This window comes from Larimichthys crocea, chromosome XIV (genome assembly GCF_000972845.2).
Source record: "Larimichthys crocea isolate SSNF chromosome XIV, L_crocea_2.0, whole genome shotgun sequence".
Taxonomy (NCBI): Eukaryota; Metazoa; Chordata; class Actinopteri; family Sciaenidae; genus Larimichthys; species Larimichthys crocea.
Window position 1 is genome coordinate 7,189,788 of NC_040024.1, and position 26,099 is coordinate 7,215,886.

Sequence of the window (26,099 nt, forward strand, 5' to 3'; positions counted from 1 at the left end):
ATGAAGAAATATCAGTACACTTAGCAGAAGGCATCTTTTTTTCATAACACATTCAGTCTGCTCTTATTTAAAAGCACAAGGCCAAAGAGACAGTCCAGCTCCAGTTTATGTCACTTGTCGCTTCATTCCTTAAGCAGCATTACACGGATACAGATTTGAAATGGATGAAGAAACTCAAAAGAAAAAGAAAGATGCTTTCAACGTCTCTGTGGCAGCACAGGAACCATCAGATTTCCTTGGCACAGACGGACGGTCTATACTTGTAACAGCTGACTCATCCCAGCAGTTCCAGCTCAAGTAACAAAAAAACAAGGTGATGAACAACAGCACTCCCTCTTTGTTTAATATCAGTTAATCATTTAAATGATGCATATGGTATTGATGATGACTACTGAGTGTGATGGAACAGATTATCTGATCCAGAGATCCATGATTCTTTGCTGGTATTCATCAATCATTCATCAATTTAACAATAAAAAAACATTAATAAGTCAGTCCTAGATGAAGCACTATGATCTTACCTCCATAATTGATCTGAAGGCAATGCTGGCTTCTGTCGTTATTGGGTTTCCAGGACACCAGTTGGAAAACTGAATCGGGTACCATCGCTCCAGAACCACTCACCCTCCTAAAAGAAAATTGAAGAGGAGTGGAGTAGTTTAATATTGTATAAAATAACATACAATAAATATGTGTAGTATTTTTAACTTATGCAATGATGAATAAAATACCACTTGTGCATCAGAGCCTCCGGCCCATGTTGCTTTGTTTTCATAAGTGGCGCTCTTGATCAGATTCTGAATCGCATGGTACTCCAGGATGTTGTGAATGGATGCGAGGTGTCCACCCAGAGAGCGACAGTTTGACTACAGTGGAGAACAGACAGGAAGGCACAAAGTAAAAAAGAAGACACCAAATCAGCAGCTAATTAACCAAACATCCATTTATAGCAAATAGACATACTGTGAAAGTTTAATGCACTGAATCAAAGTCAAACTCATTACCTCAGCTTTGGCCCAAGTCATGGCTCCTGGAACGAAGAGGAAGCATCTCCCATTGGTCTCAGACCAGCCACCAGGACAAGATGCGGACCCATTGACCAGGTGATTCTTTGCTGAGAAAGTTTGGTGGGTTATGCAGAGTGAAACAAAAGAACACATTTTGGTGGAATGTCCCTCTCTACCTTCACAACCTGCTGAAGACCTCCAGCTCTACAGAGAGGACCTCCTCACAACACACTACCAAACAACTGGACATGACACATGTTCTCCCATCTACAACTGTCACTGTACTTATTGATGCACTAACATGTCCTAGATGCACTGTACCTTGATTGTTTCCTTTTTTGTAAGTCGCTTTGTAATATAATAAATAAAATTTAATTGAACATAAAAAAAAAACACAATGCAAAATAATAGAAATATACCACAATACAATAAGCTTTTATCAAGGAGAGACAAAAAAAGGAAAAAGTTCACTGACCTGTTTCGATCGCGGCCCCAAGAGCTACAAAGTTTGACACTGGAGTTAAATAACCTGGTGTCATCGTGCAATACTTTCACGGCAGCATTCTTATATATAATACTCACCAGCAGCTCTGGTCAGAGCTATCATGGCACAAAGAAATGCGGACACAGTCAGCAACTTCATGGTGGAGAGTGGGATTACCTTAAAACAGAGAGACAGACATGTATAATGATAATTGTAGAGACGACAAACCTGTACACTGTGAGTCCGGAAAGGAAATCAGAACCTGCTGCAGAATACTTCTTCTGTCGTGTGGATTCAATCGTCCTGTGCAGAGACACTGAACAAGAGAAAGCCAGATCTTATATACAGTTACTTACCTCACATCTTCATCAAAAAAGGGAACTCAGTTCCTGTTCTCAGAAACATGATTAAGAAATCATGGTACATAAAGACGTGCCATTTATTCTCTTTATTCTGAGTCTACTCAAAAAAAAAAGCATCATTTTTTGTATTTTTATGGTGGCAAGCCTTACTTTGTATCAAATTGGACTAGATAGATAATAAATTGAGTAGAAAGACTATCCATAAATCTCTGTCCGTCCGTCCATCCATCCTTCCTCATGCTATCAGAATCAGAATCAGAAATACTTTTAATTCCCAGGGGGAAATTAGTTTTTCTTACTATACTCCAGTATAAACAAACAAAAAAACAACATATGTAAACACATAACCATCTATTAAGAACATAATATAATAAATATAAATATATAAAAAAGGTGCAATGGTGCTGCAGGCAGATGTTGGTTTGCAGAGGAGAGGGATGGACAGGACAACGATGCTGACATGGGGATCTCTCTCAGCAGATAGTATGACGGAGTCAACGCGCAGGTCACCAGGTCAAATCCGGGCTGCAGAGCTTTCTTTGGTTTTGATGTGACAGTACAATCCGTCGGCTGGACGTGTGGAAGCCATCAACGGAGATGTTTCTGGGTCTGTAGTGTCCCTGTGCAGCCATGTCTCTGTGAAGACATCAAACTGCATTCATACTTGCGTGGGCTCCACGTTAGCGCCGTAGCTCGTCCATTTGTTGCTAGGAGACCGCACAGGTCCATAACAACAGAGGGAGACACGGCCCAAATCCTCTCCTCTCTATAAGCCTGTCCCGTCCCGACCCTCCTCTGCATCCATGTGTGTTTTCTCCAGAGCTTAGCTGGTAATTCGGCTGGTGTTGCTTCTATGCCTGCCGGCATTAGTGCAATCAGCTGTCTAACAAGGTTAGCATGTCCAGGTGGAAGCGGCATTTTAAAAAACAACACAAGAAAAAACACGACAAAAAGCACCAAAACTCTGCAAAAACTACCCTGCCAGAGAGGGCAGGACTCCACAAGAGCCACAGTGAAGAAAACAAAAACCCACAAAAGAGAAAAAAGCCAAAAAGTCAAAAACGAGTCAAAGGCTGGAGGAGCGAAACAGGCACGTGCAGCTTCCAGCATGCACAAAAAAATATATATATAAATATATATATATATGTATAATATTGGGGGTCAGTGTAGCGGTGGCAGCAGGTTAAGCGTGGCGTTCCAGACATCCCCTACCCAGCAACAAATCCAGCCTCCTCTCTGGAACCCGGAGGTGTTCCCAGGCCACATGGGCTATATGGGTCCCCTCCAGTGACCTTGGTCTGTGCCAGTTCAACCTAGTCGTTGCCCAGGAGGCAGCTCAGCAGCTCTCTCTCTACTCCGAGCTCCCTCCAGATATCCGAGTTCACTCAACTCTACCATAGGCGTACATTTACCAAGTTTAAAAATTGCTACCAACAGGAGAACCAGAAAAAGTAACCGACAGGGAAAGGGACTGACACCACCCTGGGAATTGACTTGCTGGACACAAGGCCACAGGTAAGTCTACTCAGTAAGAGGCATGAGACGTGGCTCAGAGGTAAGAAATGGTACAATATATAAATAATTAAAAAATTTCAGTCATTTGCAGAAAACAAGAAGCTTGATGCAATAATTGCTAACTTCTCTTTTCAATGCACCTCACTTCGTTTTTACTTCCCAAACATTCTGGGGCAAAAAAAAAAACAAAGAAAGTTGTTGCCTTAATCAATAGCCCACAAATTGCAAGTCATGAGATCAGGAAAAAAAAGTGTTGAGTGCAACAATGGTGTGCTCGACGGGTCTGAGGTCTTGTTATCGTTACTGTTACTGTTATAAGAGCCATACTGACAATGTTAAGAGTAGTTTAGCTTTAAAAATGCTGAAATGCTCCTTTAATCATTGTTGTTGGTGATGTCACAGCCACCTGGCCCTCAGGTACATTAAGCAGCCAAAGGAGCAAGACAGTTTTTCGACGCTTTACGTAGCTTCAAGAGTGAATCTTGTAACTTTGTTACTGCCCTTACACGCCAAGCTTATTGCCAATTGACTGCTTAATAGTGGTGGTAATGTGGATTATTGGACGGATGAAAGATTGCTGCTACACCTGTGCTCACGTCTGTATCTGGCAACCTAAAAAAAGAAATAAGTATTGGACACATGGTGAAATTTTACTGTCTGAAAGAAAACACGTATTAAAAAGTATTTCAAAGAAACACAAAAGGATCACAAAGTGTTTCTTTGAAACACCTCCAACTGTGACTTACTTACAACACCAGCAGTTTTGTCGTTAGAGGTTAACATCTAGCACATTCTAATGCTTCATTATGTCATCCAAAAAAGCTACATCTGCCAGCCATACAGTGACAATCCTAGCAGGCCATGAATAACATATTATAAAAAACGAAGCTGCTCTAACATGTGCATCCCTGAAAAAGGCAAACTGTGATGCTCTGTGATGAGTGAAGAACCTGCATAATCTGCTCAGCTGTTGGACATTATAGCCAACGTATGATGTTTTCAGATTAATGCGAGCTCAAAGAGGCTCTTCATTCTTTAGTATAAAAAATAAGGCCTTCAAGGATGATTCGACAATATGCAAAAACATTTTTTTTTCAGAAGCTTCGACTTCTGCAAAATGTTGAAAGACATTGTTGCTTAACTGATTGTCATGAGGTTATCTGTAGGTGAAAAGAAAATAATGTTTGCTACAACAATGACATATTCCTGAGGTCTTATTGTTGTACTTTTATTGGATCAAACTTCCAAGACACAAATTTTTTTCTTCTTCTCTTTCTTCTTCTTATTATCACGATTAAAACCATGTCGTGACTTTTCGTGGCTGCTGAATTCGGTCTGTGAACTTGGTTGAAAAGAAAAGAACCGCCACTTATCTTGACTTGAATAATTAGGACTTTATTCAAAGAAACAAGTGAGCTTGGGATGCATCATCTGATCGAATCGCTGATCCAAATCCCCCATGCCGAATTGTAAGCCCTCTTCTCCTGGTTTAGCTTTTATACACACAGACAGACAAACGAATATACATTCTGAGAATGTCACATTATGGAACCAACATCTATTGTTGTCTTTCATAGCTGAATTTGCCATAAGTAAAGACACATGATATTCTATTCAGAGAGAGAAGTCAAAAGGTCATCACTGTCTTTATCAAATAAGGAAATTACTTCTCACTCAGAAAGAGAAGTCAAAAGGTTACATGGAGCTACTCTAATAGTTCTTCTTCTGGTTATTAATTAATATTTTTTTCGATTGGAAAACACCAGCTGGTACACTGTTCTGTAATGATTTAAACTCTTAATAGTATTATAGTTGTAACTCTTAGAGTTGCAGAACGTTAGAACCTCCACCATCACTTAGTCTAAATGATATACAATGCTATACAGGCAAGGTTGGGAGGTTGAAATGCTAAAAATGCATTTGAGACCTGCCATATACAATATATATCAGGGGTGTCCAAACTTCAGGGCCAAATTTGACAATGTGAAGATGCCCGGGGGCCAATAATAACATTTTAAAAAAGAAAAACTATAAAAGTTACGTAGAAATGCACAAAGTTTGCATGAAATTTGATACACATCTGAACCACAGGTTCATTCTAAACATGACTCATTATGAGTAATGCAAAGTCTGTTAACATTTAAGTTTAAAACGTATCACACTTGCTCTTCTCTTTAACAAAATCATTCAGAAAATAATATTTTGTGTCACATCTACAGGTACATAACACCAGCAGTTTTGTCGTTAGAGGTTAACATCTAGCACATTCTAATGCTTCATTGTGTCAACCAAAAAAGCTACATCTGCCAGCCATACAGTGCCAATCCTAGCAGGCCATGAATAACATACTATAAAAACGAAGCTGCTCTAACATGTGCATCCCTGAAAAAGGCAAACTGTGATGCTCTGTGATGAGTGAAGAACCTGCATAATCTGCTCAGCTGTTGGACATTATAGCCAAAGTATGATGTTTTCAGATTAATGCGAGCTCAAAGAGGCTCTTCATTCTTTAGTATAAAAAATAAGGCCTTCAAGGATGATTCGACAATATGCAAAGAAATTTTGTTTTTCAGAAGCTTCGACTTCTGCAAAATGTTGAAAGACATTGTTGCTTAACTGATTGTCATGAGGTTATCTGTAGGTGAAAAGAAAATAATGTTTGCTGCAACAATGACATATTCCTGAGGTCACGACCATGTCGTGACTTTTCGTGGCTGCAGAAGCTGCACCGATCCACCGGTCGATCTCCCGTTCCATCCTTCCCCGAGACCCCGAGATACTTGAACTCCTCCACTTGAGGCAGGATCTCATCCCCGACCCGGAGGCTGCACTCCACCCTTTTCTGGCTGAGAACCATCGCCTCGGATTTAGAGGTACTGATTCTCATCCCAGCCGCTTCGCACTCGGCTGCAAACCGCTCCAGAGAGAGCTGAAGGTCACGCTCCGATGAAGCCAACAGGACTAGACTGTCCGCAAAAAGCAGCGACCCAATCCTGAGGCCACTGAACTGCAGCCCCTCAACGCCCTGGCTGCGCCTAGAAATTCTGTCCATAAAAGTTATGAACAGAGTCCAACTCGCACTGGAAACAGGTCCGACTTACTGCTGGCAATGCAGACCAAGCTCTGGCACCAAGAGTACAGGGACCAGATAGCCCATATTAATGGGTCCGGAACCCCATTCTTCTGGAGCACCCGCCACAGGACTCCCCGAGGGACACGGTCAAATGCCTTCTCCAGGTCCACAAAGCACATGTAGACTGGTTGGGCGAACTCCCATGCACCCTCCAGGACCGCGCTAAGGTTATAGAGCTGGTCCACAGTTCCACGACCAGGACGAAAACCACACTGCTCTTCCTGGATCCAAGGTTCAACAATCTTGCGGACCCTCCTCTCCAGGACCCCCAAAAAGACGTTCCCGGGGAGGCTGAGGAGTGTGATCCCCCTATAGTTGGAGCACACCCTCCGGTCCCCCTTTTTGAAGAGGGGAACCACCACCCCGGTCTGCCAGTCCAGGGGCACTGCCCTCGATGTCCACGCGATGTTGCAGAGACGTGTCAGCCAAGACAGCCCCACAACATCCAGAAGACGTGCTGGTGGGATTGAAGAGGTCCGCTTAGCACGTCGATACCTGTCAGCTGCTTCAGGAGTCCCACATGCCAGAAAGGTTCTGTAGGACTCCTTCTTCAGCTTGACGGAATTCCTCACCGCCGGTGTCCACCAAGCGGGTTCGAAGGCCGCCGCCGCGACCGGCACCGACCACCTTATGGCCGCAGCTCCAGTCAGCTGCCTCGACAATGGAGGAACGGAACAAGGTCCTCTCAGACTCAATGTCTGGGACGTGAGTTAAACTCCCCCGGAAATGGGAGTTGAAGCTCTTTCTGACAGGAGATTCAGCCAGACGTTCCCAGCAAACCCGCACAGAACGTTTGGGCCTGCCAGGTCTGACCGCCATCCTCCCCCACCATCGGAGCCAACTCACCACCAGGTGGTGATCAGTTGACAGCTCCGCCCCTCTCTTCACCCGAGTGTCCAAAACATGTGACTGCAAGTCCGACGACACGCCACAAAGTCGATCATCGAACTGCGGCCGAGGGCGTCCTGGTGCCAAGTGCACATATTGACACCCTTATGCTTGAACATGGTGTTCGTTATAGACAATCCATGATGAACACAGAAGTCCAATAACAGAGCACAGCTCGGGTTCAGATCAGGGGGGCCGTTCCTCCCAAGGTGAAGGGAGGCTACCCTCTCGTCCACCGGGGTGACCCCCAACATACAGGCGCCGAGCCGGGGGGAAACAAGCATTCCCACCCCCGCTCTGCGCCTCTCACTGGGGGCAACTCCAGAGTGGTAGAGCGTCCAACCCCTCTCAAGGAAACTGGTTCCGGAACCCACGCTGTGCGTCGAGGCGAGCCCGACTATATCTAGCCGGTACCTCTAAACCTCGCTCACCAGCTCAGGGTCCTTCCCCGCCAGAGAGGTGACATTCCACGCCCCCAGAGCCAGCTTCTGCAACCGGGGGTCGGACCACCAGGGTCCCCGCCTCCGACTGCCGCCCATCTCTCTCTGCACCTGCCCCCTGAGACCCCTCCCATGGGTGGTGGGCCCATGGAAAGGGGGGCCCATGTCACCTTTTCGGGCAGTGCCCGGCCAGGCCCTATGGGTGAGGACCCGACCACCAGGCGCTCGCCAATGAGCCCCACCCCCAGGCTTGGCTCCGGGGGGGGGCGGCGGCCGCGTCCGGGCATGGGAAACTTGGCTCCTTTGTTTGACATTTCATCAGGGGTAATTGAGCTGCGCTTTGTCTGGACCCTCACCTAGGACCTGATTACCTTGGGTGACCCATGAAGCCCCCGACAACATAGCCCCTAGGATCATTGAAACACGCAAACCCCTCCACTGCGGTAAGGTGGCAACTCCAGGAGGGGTGTCTTATACTTAAATATAAAATATATTGTTTTTAGATTTTTTAGGCAGTGACGTACCACACCTTTATGAAAACCACAAACAGTTAAAGTCACATCAGTTATGAAAATCATCAGACTGAGCCGACTCTAATTAAAATAGTAGTTATTTATTGAATGTAACACTTTAAATTACGTCGGTTTCGGTCGTTCTGCACGTTTTTATTCATGTTCTGAACATGCAGCGTCGGTAAAGAGCTTTACACAATGATTGACATTACCACAGTCAATGACCAAACGGGGTGTCCAATCAGATTGCAGGGGGGTCGGGTGCACCCCCCCTCAGTCTACTGTACGTAGTACATTAGTACAGTGGTAGTGTGACGACGGACTCGCCCTTAACCCCATATGCATGCACATATTGGAATAAGGACGCATAGGAGATGTGTAAAAAGAACATTTATGGGTTAATTATATTCAGGTGTGCATTTCCGGCGAGGGTGGAGACAGACGGCACGGGATGCGGGGCCAGTCCGCTTCTGACACCACTTGTCAACTTGCCCGAGTAATGACATAGTACATCAGAGGGCGTGCTTTACCATCATTACTGGCATTGTGTGTATCCTTGAGGCCTCAAGTAGTAAACAAAAAAAATTAATCATTAATAAAATGATGATTAATGAATCATTGCAGATTTATTTTCATAAATAAAACGTTTCAAAAGCAACCCCCTCTGTTTGAGTAAAATATATAATGATTATATTTTAATGATTTGTTGGATGATCTGCTGGTTTCTAAGATATCATGACATCTTAATTGTACATTTAAAACAAATAAATCATGTTTCAGATTCATTACTTTATTTTAGCCGATTGGTTTTGGCAGTTATAACGTCAGTGTGGAAATGGCAGAGTAATATTTGGATATATTCTTAGTGCTGAGGACAGTGTGAACATGTAATCAGATTACTTTGTTCAGAACTACTTGTTGTATAATATGAATTAAGTGTGTTCTGTTTTAATCGTTTCAGATCTTCAGGATGTTTCATGTGAGTCTTCCTCGCCGTGATGCACTCATGCAGAGGTGAATTAAACACATCACTGTCTGATTTGAAGAAGTCAGACCTCCCAAATGTCTACGTCATTCTGCCATGCCCATGACGTAGACATTTGGGAGGTCTGCATGAGAGCCCTACCCCAGAATTAAAAAACAAAAAAACAATTATAATAATTATATTTTTATTATTTATATTTATCATTGGTCTGTTTTAAAAGTTTATTTTATTGTTTATTTCTACTTTCTATCATTTATTTTATTTTTATTGCCTTGTGAAGCACTTTGTTTTGAAAGTGTTATTATTATGTTGACCTTGAAGGTGATTCGTTATTTTGTGTAGAAATGTAGAAGCTACATGTATCACTTCGCTTTACAGGTGTTCTAATGACCATTGCATTAACGTTACATTAATGGTTGTCATCTTTCTTAGAATGTAACAAACTTTGCACCACAAAGTTGAACTTCTATCTGCAGTTTGAATTAAACCCAAGCTCACTGCACTACACCAAACTCCATATAGTCATAACATATTTCAGACAGACCAGTTTGTTCAATGCTTGAGCCTTTATTATTATTGAATGAAGAAATATCAGTACACTTAGCAGAAGGCATTCTTCTCATAACACATTCAGTCTGCTCTTATTTAAAAGCACAAGGCCAAAGAGACAGTCCAGCTCCAGTTTATGTCACTTGTCGCTTCATTCCTTAAGCAGCATTACAGCGATACAGATTTGAAATGAGATGAAGAAACTCAAAAGAAAAAGAAAGATGCTTTCAAGTCTCTGTGGCAGCACAGGAACCATCAGATTTCCTTGGCACAGACGGACGGTCTATACTTGTAACAGCTGACGTCATCCCAGCAGTTTCCAGCTTCAAGTACAAAAAAACAAGGTGATGAACAACAGCACTCCCTCTTTGTTTTAATATCAGTTAATCATGTAAATGATGCAATACTGTATTGATGATGAACTACTGATGTGATGGAAACAAGATTATCTGATCCAGAGATACATGAGTTCTTTGTCTGGTATTCATCAATCATTCATCAAATTTTAACAATAAAATGAACATTAATAAGTCAGTCCTAGATGAAACACTATGATTTCTTACTTCCATAATTGATCTGAAGGCAATGCTGGCCTTGGTAGTTATTGGGTTCTCCAGGACACCAGTTGGAATAACTGAATTCTGTACCATCGCTCCAGAACCACTCACCCTCCTAAAAGAAAATTGAAGTTTAAGAGGAGTGGAGTATATTTAAGTAGCCTTTACTAATCCTAAAGAGGAATTTCAGGTGGTCTAACAACAACAATATTACTACTACTACTACTACTACTACTACTACTACTACTAATAATAATAATAGAAATAATACAAGACTAATTAAAGTCAAAATTTAAGGGAAAAGCTATATGCATGTAGTACCGACAGCCAGTATTATTCTTAAATTAATACTACAGTACTGTTTCAAATGTATTAAGGGAAGTGTTGTCTGTATGAATATACACATTCAAGAGAAATATGGTATATGACTTATAAATGTATGAATAATAATGCTATAATATGGCATGGAATATTAAATATAGTACAAGTATAGTTTAATATTGTATAAAATAACATACAATAAATATGTGTAGTATTTGCAACTTGTGCAATGATGAATAAAATACCTCTTGTGCATCAGAGCCTCCGACCCATGTTTTTATTTTTATTTTATTTTCAGTGGTGCTCTGAATCAGATTCTGAATCGCATGGTACTCCAGGATGTTGTGAATGGATGCGAGGTGTCCACCCAGAGACAGACAGTTTGACTACAGTGGAGAACAGACAGGAAGGCACAAAGTAAAAAAGAAGACACCAAATCAGCAGCTTATTAACCAAACATCCATTTATAGCAAATAGACATACTGTGAAAGTTTAATGCACTGAATCAAAGTCAAACTCATTACCTCAGCTTTGGCCCAAGTCATAATTGTTGGAAAGAAGTGGAAGCATCTCCCATTGAACTCAGACCAGCCACAAGGACAAGATGCGGACCCAATGACCAGGTGATTCTTTGCTGAGAAAGTTTGGTGGGTTATGCAGAGTGAAACAAAAGAACACATTTTGGTGGAATGTCCTTCTCTACCTTCACAACCTGCTGAAGACCTCCAGCTCTACAGAGAGGACCTCCTCTACAACACTACCAACAACTGGACATGACACATGTGTCCCCCTCTACAACTGTCACTGTACTTATTGATGCACTAACATGTCCTAGATGGACTGTACCTTGATTGTTTCCTTTTTTGTAAGTCGCTTTGTAATATAATAAATAAAATGTAATTGAACATAACAAAAAAAACACAATGCAAAATAATAGAAATAAAATACCACAATACAATAAGCTTTTATCAAGGAAAGAAAAAAGAAAAAAGTTCACTGACCTGTTTTGATCAGCGGCCCAAGAGCTACAAAGTTTGACACTGGAGTTAATAACCTGGTTGTCATCGTGCAATACATTCATCTGCAGCATTTCTTATATATAATACTCACCAGCAGCTCTGTTCAGAGCTATCATGGCACAAAGAAATGCGGACACAGTCAGCAACTTCATGGTGGAGAGTGGGATTACCTTAAATACAGAGAGACAGACATGTTAATGATAATTCTGTAGAGAACAGACAACCTGTACGGTTTGGAGCGATGGACACGATTCAGGTTATTCCAACTGGTGTCCTGGGAACCAATAACTACCAGGCCAGCATGCCTTCAGAATCAATTGGAAGTAAGAAATCCTAGTGTCATTCGGACTGACTTATTAATGTTCATTTTATTGTTAAAATTGATGATAGATTGATGATACCAGACAAAGAAACTCATGTATCTCTGGATCAGATAATCTTGTTTCCATCACATCAGTAGTCATCATCAATAACAGTATTGCATCATTTACATGATTAACTGATATTAAAACAAAGGAGGGAGTGCTGTTGTTTCAACATTGTTTTTTTTGTACTGAGATGGGAAGTGCTGGATGACTACGGTCCATGGAATGTAGCCGTCCGTCTGTGCAACGAAATCTGATGGTTCCTGTGCTGCCACAGAGACTTGAAAGAATTCTTTCTTTTTCTTTTGAGTTTTCTTCATCTCATTTCAATCTGTAGCTGTTGTAATGCTGCTTAAGGAATGAAGCGACAAGTGACATAAACTGGAGCTGGACTGTCTCTTTGGCCTTGTTGCTTTAAATAAGAGCAGACTGAATGTGTTATGAAAAGAATGCCTTCTGCTAAGTGTACTGATATTTCTTCATCAATAATAATAAAGGCTCAAGCATTGAACAAACTGGTCTGTCTGAAATATTTATGGACCTATGAGGCGAGTTTGTGTTGCGTCGTGGCTTGGTTGGTTAATAAACACTGCCAGATAGAAGTTCAACTTTTGGTGCAAGTTTTACATTCTAAGAACGATACAACCATACATGCCTAACTTAATGCAAGGTCATTAGAACATCCTGTAAGCGGAAGTATAGTGATTACATTTAGCTGTTACATGTTCTATACAAAAAACTGATTGCTATACCGGTAATCACCTTCAAGTCAACCACTAATCAAAAACTCAAACATGCTTCACAAGGCAATTTAACAAATAAGATAAATGATCGAAAGTAGAAATAAACACTATAAAATAACTTTTAAAAACCGACCAATGATACATTAAATAATAAACATATATAAAAAATGAAGTGGTAAAAAAAACACTTTACATTCATTACATAAATATATAAATGTTGTTTGTTTTTGTTTTTTTAATCTGGGGTAGGGCTCTCAGGCACGACCTCCTCAAATGTCTACGCATAGGGCATCGGCAGCCTGAACGTCATCACCAACTAGTGCAACTACTGGTTCAGGCTGTGGCCAATCACCAGATGCCGACCTGAAAGGGAAACAGAATTTTTCGATGTTATTTCTCCAGCCATGCAGAAACACTTGTTCACATCAGACAGTGATTGTGTTGAATTCACCCTCGCATGAGTGCCTCACGGCGAGGAGACTCACTGAAACATTCTGGCGGATCTGAACGATTTAATAACAGAACCACCACTTATTATATTATACAACAACAGGAGTTCTGAACAAAGTAAGTAATTCGGGTACCATGGGCACACTGTCTCAGCACAAACCTAGATGCCAAATATACCATTTCCACACTGACATTATAACTGCCAAAACCAATCGGTCAACTCAAATAAAGTACTGAATCTGAAACATGATTTATTTGTTTAATGTCCAATTAGGCTGTTTTTTTTTCATGATATCTTAAGAAAGAAACCAGAGATCATACAACAAATCATTAAAATATAATCATTATATATTTTACCCAATCCAGAGGGGGTGCTTTGAAACGGTTTATTATGAAAATAAATCTGCAATGATCATTAATTCATCATTTTCCTAATGATTTAATTTTTTTGTATACTTGACGCATTCAAAAGGATACACACAATGCCCGTAATTGATTGGTAAAGCACGCCTTGATGTATCTGTCATTACTACCACTGTACGAGCCAACCGACCGCCCCTTGCAATCTGATCTGTACTTGTTGGTTATTGACTGTTTTGGCTAATGTCAATCACTGTGTGTAAGCTCTTACCGACGCGGGCCTGCATGCATGTTTCAGCACCGAATAAAAACGTTGCAGGCTCGACTGAAACCGACGTGTTACGTGGCGGCTCATGTCTGATGATTGTAATAACTGATGTGACTTTAACTGTTTAGTTGGTTTTCATAAAGGTGTGGTGTGGTACGGTCTCTTGCCTAAAAATAATCAAAAACAATATATTTTATATTTAAGTCTACGGACACACATGAAACACATAACTTATGGGTTTATTTTCCAGCAGGGGTGAGTGTTGGACTAATAAATGTTGAACCCATCTCCAGTCTGAGAATTGTGAAGCAATCTGCTTTCACATCTTTTCTTGATCTCATGACCTTCTGTAGAGGTCGAGGAAACGTGTTCAGGAAAGGACAGAGGAGGTCGTTTTACTGACTGTTAGACTGCAGACCAAAGTATTAAGCAGGTCTCAGTGTGCAGGTTAGTCAATCTTCTGTTTTTATGCTTGTGGTATATTTTCTTACAAGAACTTTAATGTATTTCATTGTTCTCTCCTGATGCACAGTGAACTGTGAAGTGCCTGTCTGAATGACCTTTTGGACTCTCTTTCTGAATAGCATATCATTGTGTCTTTAGTTATGGCAAATTCAGCTATGAAAGACAAACAATAGATGTTGTCCTGTGGGTTTTGGTGACGCATATGGACTTTTGAATAGAACATGATAAGGCACACACATACACACATATTATGCACAAACAACATAGACACATAAAGGCACCACACATAGACATACAAATACACACAACACAGATTACACAGCTAGGACAGTATTGAATGTTTCTCTGCCACCAATCACATTCAGCCAGTCTTTTTCAGATTGGCCTTGAACCAAGATTTAAAGGAGTGGGAGATCCGCACATGTCCTAACAACAGAGGGAGACACGGCCCCCCACTCCTCTCCTCTCTATACGCCTGTCCCGTCCCGACCCTCCTCTGCCTCTCAGTGTTGTTTTCCTCCAGAGCTTAGCTGGTATATCGGCTGGTCGTTTTCTTCTGCCTGCCGGCATTGTGCAATCAGTGGTCTAACAAGGTTAGCATGTCAGGTGGAGGAAGCGGCATTTTAAAAAACAAACACAAAGAGAAAAACCGACAAAAAGCACCAACACTTGCAAAACAACTACCCTGCCGAGGGCAAGCAGGACTCCACAGAAGCCCACAAGTGAAGAAAACAAAACCAAAACAATAAAGAGAAAAAAGCCAAAAAAGTCAAACAGCGAAGGTCAAAGGCTGGAGGAAGCGAAACAGGGCAGCGTGCATTTCCCATGCATGCCACAAAAAAAATATAATATAAATATTATATATATATGTATATATTGGGGGTCAGTTTAGCGGCTGGCAGAGGTAACGGTGGCGTCCAGGACATCCCTCTACCCAGCAACAAATTCCAGCTCCTCTGGGGACCGGAGGTTTTCCCAGGCCACATGGGCTACTATATGGTCCCTCCAGTGACCTCTGGGTCTGCCAGTTAACCTAGTCGTTGCCCCGGAGGCAGCTCAGCCGCTCCTCTACTCCGAGCTCCCTTCCAGATATCCGGTTCATCACTCTATATCTATGCTGAGCCCAGACACCCGCCATTTGTGTGAATCTCATTTTTGGGGAGCTCCCAAAGCTCATTGACCAGAGGTGAGGGTTGAATGTAGACCAGACTACAACACTCAAGTTACAAATATCTACAATGGCGGGGATAGAATTACCCAAAATAGACATTATACAATTGTGTTTAATTTATTAAAGTGTCGGGATAAGGGTGAACCAAAAAGAAGAACCAAAGAATTTAACAACAACGAAAACTTAACAAGGGGAAAGGGACTGACACCACCTGGGAATTGACTTTGCTGGACCACAAGGGCCAAAAGGTTAAGTCTCTCAGTAGAGGCATGAGGACGTGCTCAGAGGTACGAACTAGGTTACAATATATAAAATAATTATAAAAAAAAACCAAAAAAAAAAAAACAAAAAATTTCAGTTCATTTGCACAGGAAAAACAAGAAGCTTGATGCCAAACATTGCCTCAAACTTCTCTTTTCAATGCACCCACTTCGTTTTTTTACTTCCTCAGAAAACATTTCTGGGGGGCAAAAAAAAAAACAAAGAAAGTTGTTGCTAATCAATAGCCACCAAATTATGCACAGTCATGATGATCAGGAAAAAAAAAGTGTTGAGTGCAAACCATGGCTCACGCCTGAGGTCTGTTATCGTAATGTTACTGCTTATTAAAGAGCCATACTGACAATGTTAAGAGGTATAGTTTAGCTTTAAAAATGTTTGAAATGCTCCTTTAACATGTTGTTTGTTATGTCACAGCCACTTGGCCCTCAGGTACATTCAAGCAATGCCAAAGGAGCAAGACAGTTCTTTTTTTCCGTACGCTTTACGTAGCTTCACGAGTGACTCTTGTCACTTTGGTATGCCTACAACGCCAAGCTTATTGCCAATTGACTGGTTACTGTGGTGGTAATGTGGATTATTGGACGGATGAAAGATTGCTGCTACACCTGTGCTCACGTCTGTATCTGGGCAACCTAAAAAAAAAAAGAAATAAAGTATTGGACACATGGTGAAATTTTTTCCTGTCTGAAAGACAAACACGTATTAAATAAGTATTTCAAGAAACACCAAAGGATCACAAAGTGTTTCTTTGAACACCTTCCAACTGGACTTACTTACAACACCAGCAGTTTTGTGTTTCGAGGTTAACATCTAGCACATCTATGCTTCATTATGTCATCCAAAAAAGCTAATCTGCCAGCCATACAGTGAACAATCCTAGCAGGCCATGAATAACATATTATAAAAACGAAAGCTGCTCTAACATGTGCATCCCTGAAAAAAGGCAAACTGTGGCTGCTTGTTGATGAGTGACGAACCTGCATAATCTGCCTCCGCTGTTGGACCATTATAGCCAAGTCTGATTGTTTTCAGATTAATGCGAGCTCAAGAGGCTCTTCATTCTTTAGTATAAAAAAATACGGCCTTTCAAGGATGCTTCGACAATATCAAGAAAATTTGGTTTTTCAGAAGTTCCGACTTCTGCCAAAAATGTTGTGAAAGACATTGTTGCTTAAAAACTGATTGTCATGAGGTTATTCTGTAGGTGAAAAGAAAATAATTTGCTTCAACAATACCTATTTCCTGACGGGTCTTATTGTTGTAACTTTTATTGGGATTCAACTTCCAAGACACAAAATTTTTTTCTTCTTCTCTTTCTTCTTCTTATTATCACGATTAATTTTTTAAAACCATGTCTTGACTTTTCGTGGCTGACTTGAATTCGCTTCTGTGAACTTGGTTGAAAAGAAAAGAACCGCACTTATCTTGACTTGAATAATTAGGACTTTATTTCAAAAGAAACAAGATGAGCTGCGGATGCCATTCATCTGATCGTATCGTGAATCAAATCCCCATGCCGAATTGTAAGCCCTTCTTCTCCTGGTTTAGGCTTTCTATACACACAGACAGACAACCGAATAACATTCTGAGAAGTCACATTATGGAAAACCAACATCTCTTGTTGTCTTTCTAGCGATTTGCCATAAGTAAAGACAACATGATATTCTATTCAGAGAGAGAAGTCAAAAGGTCATCACTGTCTTTATTCAAATACGGAAATGACTTCTCACTCAGAAGAGAAGTCAAACGTTTACTGGAGCCTACTCTATAGTTCTTCTTCTGTTTATTAATTAATATTTTTCGATTGGAAAAACACCAGCTGTACATGTTCTGTCAATGATTTAAAAATCTTAATAGTATTATAGTTGTAAAACTCTTAGAAGTTGCAGAAACGTTTAGAACCTCCACCATAGTTAGTCTAATGATATACTATGCATACAGGCAACGTTGGGAGGTGAAATGCTTAAAAATGCATTTGAGACCTGCCATCTACAAATCTATCAGGGTGTGTCCAAACTTCAGGCCAAATTTGACAATGTGAAGATGCCCGGGGGCCAATAATAACATTTAAAAAGAAAAAACTATTTAAAAGTACGTAGAAATGGCACAAGTTTGCATGAAATTTGATACACATCTGAACCACAGTTCCTTCTTAAAACAGACTCATTTTTATGAGTAATGGCAAGTTGTAAATTTAAGTTTAAAACGTATCCACACTGCTCTTCTCTTTAACAAAATCATTCAAGAAAAGAAAATAATATTTTGTGTCACATCTACGGTTACATAAAACACAGCCGTTTTGTCGTTGAGGTTAACATCTAGCACCATTCTAGTGCCTTCATTGTTTCAACCAAAAAAAAGCTTACATCTGCCAGCCATACAGTGCCCATCCTTGCAGGCCATGAATAAAACATTCTTATAAAAACGAAGCTGCTCTAACCTGTGCATCCCTGAAAAAGGCAAACTGTGTTGATGCTCTGTGTATGAGTGAAGAGAACCTGCAGAATTGCTCAGCTGTTGGGACATTATAGCCAAGTATGATGTTTTTCAGATTAATGCGACTCAAAGAGGCTCTTCATTCTTTAGTTATAAAAACTAAAGGCCTTCAAGGATGATTCGACAATATGCAAAAAACATTTTTTTTCAGAAGCTTCGACTTCTGCAAAATGTTGAACGAACCTTGTTGCTTTAACTGATTGTCATTGAGGTTATTGTAGGTGAAAAGACAATACTGTTTGCTACCAACAATGACATATTCCTTAGGTCTTATTGTTGTACTTTATTGGATCAAAACTTCCAAGACACAAATTTTCTTCTTCTCCTTCTTCTTCTTATCATCACATTACAACCATGTCGTGACTTTTCGTTTGGCTGCCGGATTCGGTCTGTGAAAACTTGGTTGAAACGAACAGAACCGCCACTTATCTTGACTTGACTTAATTAGGACTTTATTCAAAGAAACAGTGCGCTTGGGATGCCCATCTGATCGAACTCGCTGATCCAAATCCCCCATGCCGAATTGTAAGCCCTCTCTCCTGGTTAGGCTTTTATACACACAGACAGGAACCAAAACGAATCTACATTCTGAAGAATGTCACATTATGACCCAACATTCTATTGTTGTCTTTCCATAAGCGAATTTTGCCATACGTAAAGGACAACATGATATTCTATTCAGAGAGAGAAGTCAAAAGGTCACACTGTTCTTTATCAACTAAGGACCTTTACTTCTCACTCAGAACCGAGAAGTCAAAAGGTTACATGGAGCTAAGCTTACTCTAATCGTTCTTCTTCTGGTTATTAATTAATATTTTTTTCGATTGGAAACCAACCAGCTGGTACACTGTTCTGTAATGATTAAACCTTATAGTATTTCGTTTAAACTCTTAGAGTAGCAGAACGTTAGAACCTCCACCATCACTTCGTCTAAATGATATACAATGCTATACATGCACGGTTGGGAGGTTGAATGCTAAAAATGCATTTGAGGACCTGCAATAATACAATATATATCAGGGGGTTTGGGTCCAAACTTCAGGGCCAAATTTGAACAATTGTGAACGATGGGGCCCGGGGGGCCATAATCACATTTTTAAAAATAGAAAAAACTATTAAAAGTCTACGGTGAAATGCACAAAGTTTCATGAATGAAATTTGCTACACATCTGAACCACAGGTTCATTCTAAACATTGACTCATTATGAGTAATTGCACAGTCTGTTAACATTTAAGTTTTTAAAACGTATCACACTGCTCTTCTCTTTAACAACATCATTCAGGCAAATAATATTTGTGTTCACATCTACAGGTACATAACAACCAGCAGTTTTGTCGTTAGCGGTTAACATCTAGCACATTCTAATGCCTTCATTGTGTTTCAACCAAAAAAGTTACATCTGCCAGCCATACAGTGCCAATCCTAGCAGGCCTGAATAACAATTATAAAAAAACGAAGCTGCTCTAACATGTGCATCCCTGAAAAAGGAAACTGTGATGCTCCTGTGATGAGTAAGAACCTGCCTAATCTGCTCGCTGTTGGACATTTATAGCCCAAAGTATGATGTTTTCAGATTAATGCTGAGCTCAAAGAGGCTATTTAATACTTTAGTTAAAAAACATTAAGGCCTTCAAGGATGATTCGACCATATGCACAAAGAAATTTTTTTTTTCAGAAGCTTTCGACTTCTGCCAAAATGTTGAAAAGACATGTTGCTTAACTGATTGTCTGAGTTTATCTGTAGGTGAAAAGAAAATAATGTTTGCTGCAACCAATGACATATTCCTGAGGTCACGACCATTGTCGTGACTTTTCGTGGCTGCCGTGCTGCAGAAGCTGACCGATCCACCGGTCGATCTCCCGTTCCATCCTTCCCCGAGACCCGAGAAGATACTTGAAACTCCTCCACTTGAGCGGATCTCATCCCCGGACCCGGAGGCTGCACTCCCACCCTTTTTCTGGCTGAGACCCATCGCCTCGGCATTTAGATGTACTGATTCTATCCCACCGCTTCGCCACTCGGCTGCAACCCGCTCACGAGAGAGTGAAGGTTTCACGCTCCGATGAAGCCCAACAGGACTTCGATGTCCGCAAAAAAGCAGCGACCCAATCCTGATGGCCACTGAAACTGCAGCCCTCAACGCCCTGGCTGCCTGCCGCCTAGCAGAAATTTGTCCATTAAAAGTATGACACAGAACGGTGACAACGGGCAGCCCTGGCGGGGAGTCCAACTCGCCACTGGAAACAGGTCCGACTTACATGCTGGCAAATGCAGACCAAGCTCTGCACCAAGATACAGGGACCAGATAGCCATATTAATGGGTCCGGGAAACCCATTCTTGGAGGAGGGCACCCGCACAGGACTCCCCGAGGACACGGTCAAATGCCTTCTCCAGGTCCACAAAGCACATGTAGGACTGGTTGGGCGAACTTCCCATGCACCCTCCCAGGTACCGCGCTAAGGTTCTAGAGCTGGTCCACAGTTCCACGACCAGGACGAAAACCCACTGCTATTCCTGATCCAAGGTTTCAACAATCTTTGCGGGACCCTCCTCTCCAGGACCCCCAAAAAGACCTTCCGGGGAGGCTGAGTGAGTGTGATCCCCCTATAGTCTGGAGCACCACCCTCAGTCCCCCTTTTGAAGAGGGAAAAACCACCCACCCCCGGTCTGCCAGTCCAGGGGCATGCCCTCGATGTCACGCGATGTTTGCAGAGCAGAACTCGTGTCAGCCAAGACAGCCCCACAACATCCAGGAAGACGTGCTTGGTGGGATTGAAGAGGTCCGCTTAGCACGTCGATACCTGTCAGCTGCTTCAGGAGTCCCACATGCCCGAACAGGTTCTGTAGGACTCCTTCTTCAGTTGACGGGAAATTCCTCCCCGCCGGTTTGTTCCCCCAACAAGCGGGTCTCGAAGGGCCGCCGCCTGCGACCTGGCGGCACCGACCACCTTATGGCCGCAGCTCCCGTCCAGCTGCCTCGACCATGGAGGAACGGAAAACAAGGTCCTCTCAGACTCAATTGTCTGGGACGTTTGAGTTAAAATCCCGGAAATGGGAGTTGAAGCCTCTTTCTGGACAGGAGATTCAGACAAGAGTTCAAGACAAAAACCGCAAGAAAGTTTTGGGATGCCAGGTCTGACCGCCATCCTCCCCCCACCATCGGCGCCAACTACCACCAGGTGGTGATCAGTTGACAGCTCCGCCCCTCTCTTTCACCCGAGTGTCCCAAAACATGTGACTGCAAGTCCGACGGCACGCCACAAAGTCGATCATCTAACTGCGGCCGAGGGCGTCCTGGTCCAAAGTGCCACATATTGACACCTTATGCTTGAACATGGTGTTTCGTTATAGGACAATCATGATGAACACAGAGTCCACATAACAGAGCAAACACTCGGGGTTCAGATTTCAGGGGGGCCGTTCCTCCAAGGTGAAGTAGGCTACCCTCTCGTCCCCACCGGGGTGACCCCCAACATAACAGGCGCCGAAGCCGGGGGGGGAAACACGCATTCCCACCCCCGATCTGCGCCTTCTTTCACTGGGGGCCAACTCCAGCGTCGGTAGAGCGTTCAAACCCCTCTCAAGGAAACAAACTGGTTCCGGAACCCACGCCTGTGCGTCGAGGCGAGCCCCGATATAATCTAGCAGGTACATCTACAACCTCGCTCACCAGATCAGGTTCCTTCCCCTGCCAAGAGAGAGGTGACCATTCCACGCCCCCAGAAAGCCAGCTTCTGCAACCGGGGGTCGGACACCCCCAGGGGTCCCCGCCTCCGACTGCCCGCCCCATCTTCTCTGCACCTGCCCCCTGCGACCCCTCCCATGGGTGGTGGGGCCCATGGAAAGGGGGGCCCATGTCACCTTTTCGGGCAGTGCCGGCCAGGCCCTATGGGTAGGACCCGACCACCAGGCGCTCGCCATGAGCCCCACCCACAGGCTTGGCCTCCGGGGGGGGGGCTGGCGGCCGCGTCCCGGGCATGGGAAAACTTGGCTCCTTTGTTTGGCCATTTCATCAGGGTTAATTGGGCTGCGCTTTGTTGGACCCTCAACCTAGGACCTGATACCTTGGGTGACCCATGACGGCCCGACAACATAGGCCCCTAGGATCATGAAACACGCAAACCCCTCCACTGCGGTAAGGTGGCAACTCCAGGAGGGGTTTTGTCTTTATTTCTTATACTTAAATATAAAATATATTGTTTTTAGATTTTTTAGCGCAGTGACGTACCACACCTTTATGAAACCCACAAAGTTAAAGTCACATCAGTTATGAAAATCATCAGAACTGAGCCGGACTCTAATTAAAACAGTAGTTATTTTATTTGAATGTAACACTTTAAATTACGTCGGTTTGTTCGAACTTGCCACGGTTTTTTATTCATGTCTGAAACATGCAGCGTCGGTAAAGAGCTTTAACAATGATTGACATTCACAACAGTCAATGACAAACGGGGTGTCCATCAGATTGCAGGGGGGTCGGGTGCACCCCCCCTCAGTCCTACTGTAAACGTAGTACATTAGTTTACAGTTGGTAGTGTGACGACTGACTCGCCCCTTAACCCCATCTGCCTGCACATATCTGGAATAAGGACGCATAGGAATTGTGTAAACAGAACACATTTATGGGTTAATTATATTCCGGTGTGCATTTCAGGCGAGGGGTGGGGGACAGACGGCACGGGGATGCGGGGGCCAGTTCCGCTTTGACACCACTTGTCAACCTTGCCCGAGACTGACATAGTACATAGAGGGCGTGCTTTTACCATCATTACTGGCATTGTGTGTTATCCTTGATGCCTCAAGTAGTAAAAACAAAAAAAAATTTAATCAATTAATCAAATGATGATTAATGAATTCATTGCAGATTTATTTTCATAAATAAAACGTTCAAAAGGCAACCCCCTCTGTTTGAGTAACAAATATATAATGCTTCTATTTTAATGATTTGTGGATGATCTGCTGGTTTCTAAGATATCAGACATCTAATTTGTTTTTTCACATTTAAAACAAATAAATTTATGTTTCAGATTCATTACCTTTCTTTTAGCCGATTGGTTTGGCCGTATACGTCAGTGCTGTGAAATGGCAGCGTAATATTTGGGATATATTCTAGTGCTGAGGACCGTGTGAACATGTGTAATCAGATTACTTTGTTCAGAAACTACTTGTTGTATAATTATGAATTAAGTGTGTTCTGTTTTTAATCGTTTCAGATCTTCGGCTGTTTCCTGTGAGTCTTCCCTCCCGTGATGCACTCATGCAGAGGTGAATTAAACACATCACTGTCTGATTTGAAGAAGTCAGACCTCCCAAATGTCTAGCATTCTTGCCATTGCCCCATGACGTAGACATTGGGTAGGGTCGGCCTGAGAGCCCTACCCCCGAATTTAAAAAACAAACAAAACAATTATAACAATTCTATTTTATTATTTTTTTTTATCATTGGTCTGTTTTAAAAGTTTATTTTATTGGTTTTTTATTCTAATTTCTATCATTTTATCTTATTTTTATTCTTACATATTTCAGGACAGACCAGAGTTTTTCGTTCCATGCTTGAGCCTTTATTCTTCTGATTGCAAGACCATATAGACACTTAGCAGAAGGATTCTTCTCATAACACATTCCAGTCTGCTTCTTATTTAATAAGCACAAGGCCAAAGAGACAGTCCAGCTCCAGTTATGTTCACTTGTCGCTTCATTCCTTAAGCAGCATTACAGCGATACCGATTTGAAATGTGATGAGAAGCTTGAAGAAGCAACTCAAAAGAAAAAAGAACGATGCTTTCAAGCTCTGTGGCCAGCACAGGAACCATCAGATTTTCTTGGCACAGGCGGACGGTCTATTCCTCATGACAGCTGAGGTCAGCCCAGCACTTTCATCTTCAAGTACAACAAAACAGGTGATGAACAACGGCACTCCCTCTTGTTTAATATCAGTTTAATCATGTAAATGATGCACTACGTATTGATGATCGAACTACTGATGTGATGAAACAAGATTATCTGATCCAGAGATAATGAGTTCTTTGTCTGGTATTCATCTCAATCTTCATCAAATTTTAAACCAATCAAATAAACATTTCATCAGTCAGTCCTCGATTGAACCACATGATTTTCTTACTTCCATAATTGATTGAAGGCAATGCTTGGCCTTGGTAGTTATTGGTTCTCCAGGACACCAGTTGGAATAAACTGAATTCTGTACAATCGCTCCAGAACCACTTACCTCCTAAAAGAAAAATTTGACGAGGAGTGGAGTATATTTAGTAGCCTTTACTAATCCTAAAGAGGCATTTCAGGTGGTCTAACAACAACATATACGACTACTACCACTACTACTACTACTACTACTAATTAATCATAATACTAGACATAATACAAGACTAATTACAGTCAAAAATTTAAGGGGACAAAGCTATATGCATGTAGTACCGACAAACCAGTATTATCTTAAATTAATACTACAGTACTGTTTCCAAATGTCTAAGGAAGTGTTGTCTGTAGAATATACACATTCAAGAAAATATGGTATATGACTTATAAATGTATGAATAATAATGCTATAATATGGCATGGATCTAAATGTAGTACAAGTTCTAGTTTAATATGTATAAAAATAAACATACATACATATGTGTAGTATTTGCCAACTTGTGCAAAAATGATGAATAAAAATAACCTCTTGTGCCATCACAGTCCTCAGACCCATGTTTTTATTTTATTTTATTTTCAGTGGTGCTCCTGAATCCGATTTCTAATCGCATGGTACTCCAGGCTGTTTGTGAATGGATGCGAGGTGTCCACCCATGAGGGACAGGACAGTTTGACTCCAGTGGAGAACCGACAGGAAGGCACAAAGTAAAAAAGAAGACACCAATCAGCGCTTATTAACCAAACCCTCCATTATAGCAAATGACCATACTGTGAAATTTAATGCACTGAATCAAAGTCCAAACTCATTACCCTCAGCTTTGGCCCAAGTTCATAAAATTGTTGGAAAAGAAGTGGAAGCATTCTCCCACTGAACTCAGACCAGCCACAAGGACAAGATGCGGACCCACGACCAGGGTGATTCTTTGCTGAGAAAGTTTGGTGGGTTTATGCAGAGTGAAACAAAGAACACATTTGTGTGGAAGTCTTCCTCTACCTTCACAACTCCTGCTGAGACTCCAGCTCTACAGAGAGGACTCCTCCCTACACACACTACCAACAAAAAACTGGACATGACACCATGTGTCCCCCTCACCTCTACAACGTCACTTGTACTTATTGAGCACGAAAACATGTCCTAGATGACTGTACCTTGACTTGTTTCCTTTTTTTGTAAGTCGCTTTGTAATATAATACTAAAATGTTGCTAATGAACCTAACAAAAAAAAAACACACCATGCAAAATAATAGGAAATAAAATTACCACAATACAATAAGCTTTTATCCGGAAAGAAAAAAGAAAAAAGTTCTACTGACCTGTTTTGCTCAGCGGCCCAAGAGCTACAAAGTTTTTGACACATGGAGTTAATAAACCTGGTTGTATCGTGCAATACATTCATTCTGCGCATTTCTATTATATAATTACTCACCAGAGCTCTGTTCAGAGCTTCTATATCATGCACAAAGAAATGCGGGCACAGTCAAGCAACTTCAGGTGGAGAGTTGGTATTACCTTAAATACCGAGAGACCAGACATGTTAATTGATAATTCTGTAGCACCAGACAACCTGTAC

The 26,099-nt window shown here is 41.9% G+C and overlaps 2 protein-coding genes across 4 annotated transcripts in view; both read right to left on the reverse strand.

The window, feature by feature from the left end:
* LOC109137073 (galactose-specific lectin nattectin) overlaps nucleotides 1-26,099 on the reverse strand; it is a 28,401-nt gene that overhangs the window by 2,239 nt on the left and 63 nt on the right. Inside the window, 6 exon segments of the mRNA XM_027288163.1 lie at nucleotides 522-579; nucleotides 581-628; nucleotides 732-866; nucleotides 1,005-1,114; nucleotides 1,483-1,506; nucleotides 1,590-1,668. Coding sequence (XP_027143964.1) covers nucleotides 522-579; nucleotides 581-628; nucleotides 732-866; nucleotides 1,005-1,114; nucleotides 1,483-1,506; nucleotides 1,590-1,650 — 436 coding nt within the window. The 5' untranslated portion in view covers nucleotides 1,651-1,668.
* Nucleotides 9,874-26,099, reverse strand: part of LOC109137074 (type-2 ice-structuring protein-like) — a 23,716-nt gene continuing 7,490 nt past the window's right edge. Inside the window, exons 2-7 of one of the 3 annotated variants that reach the window (XM_027287662.1) lie at nucleotides 11,864-11,996; nucleotides 11,755-11,778; nucleotides 11,278-11,387; nucleotides 10,999-11,139; nucleotides 10,439-10,547; nucleotides 9,874-10,198 (exon numbers count right to left, since the gene is read on the reverse strand). In XM_027287662.1, coding sequence (XP_027143463.1) covers nucleotides 10,131-10,198; nucleotides 10,439-10,547; nucleotides 10,999-11,139; nucleotides 11,278-11,387; nucleotides 11,755-11,778; nucleotides 11,864-11,924 — 513 coding nt within the window. In that variant the 5' untranslated portion in view covers nucleotides 11,925-11,996 and the 3' untranslated portion in view covers nucleotides 9,874-10,130. The remainder of the gene's footprint in view (nucleotides 10,199-10,438; nucleotides 10,548-10,998; nucleotides 11,140-11,277; nucleotides 11,388-11,754; nucleotides 11,779-11,863; nucleotides 11,997-26,099) is intronic. The other 2 variants (XM_027287661.1, XM_027287660.1) reach the window with 2 other exon arrangements.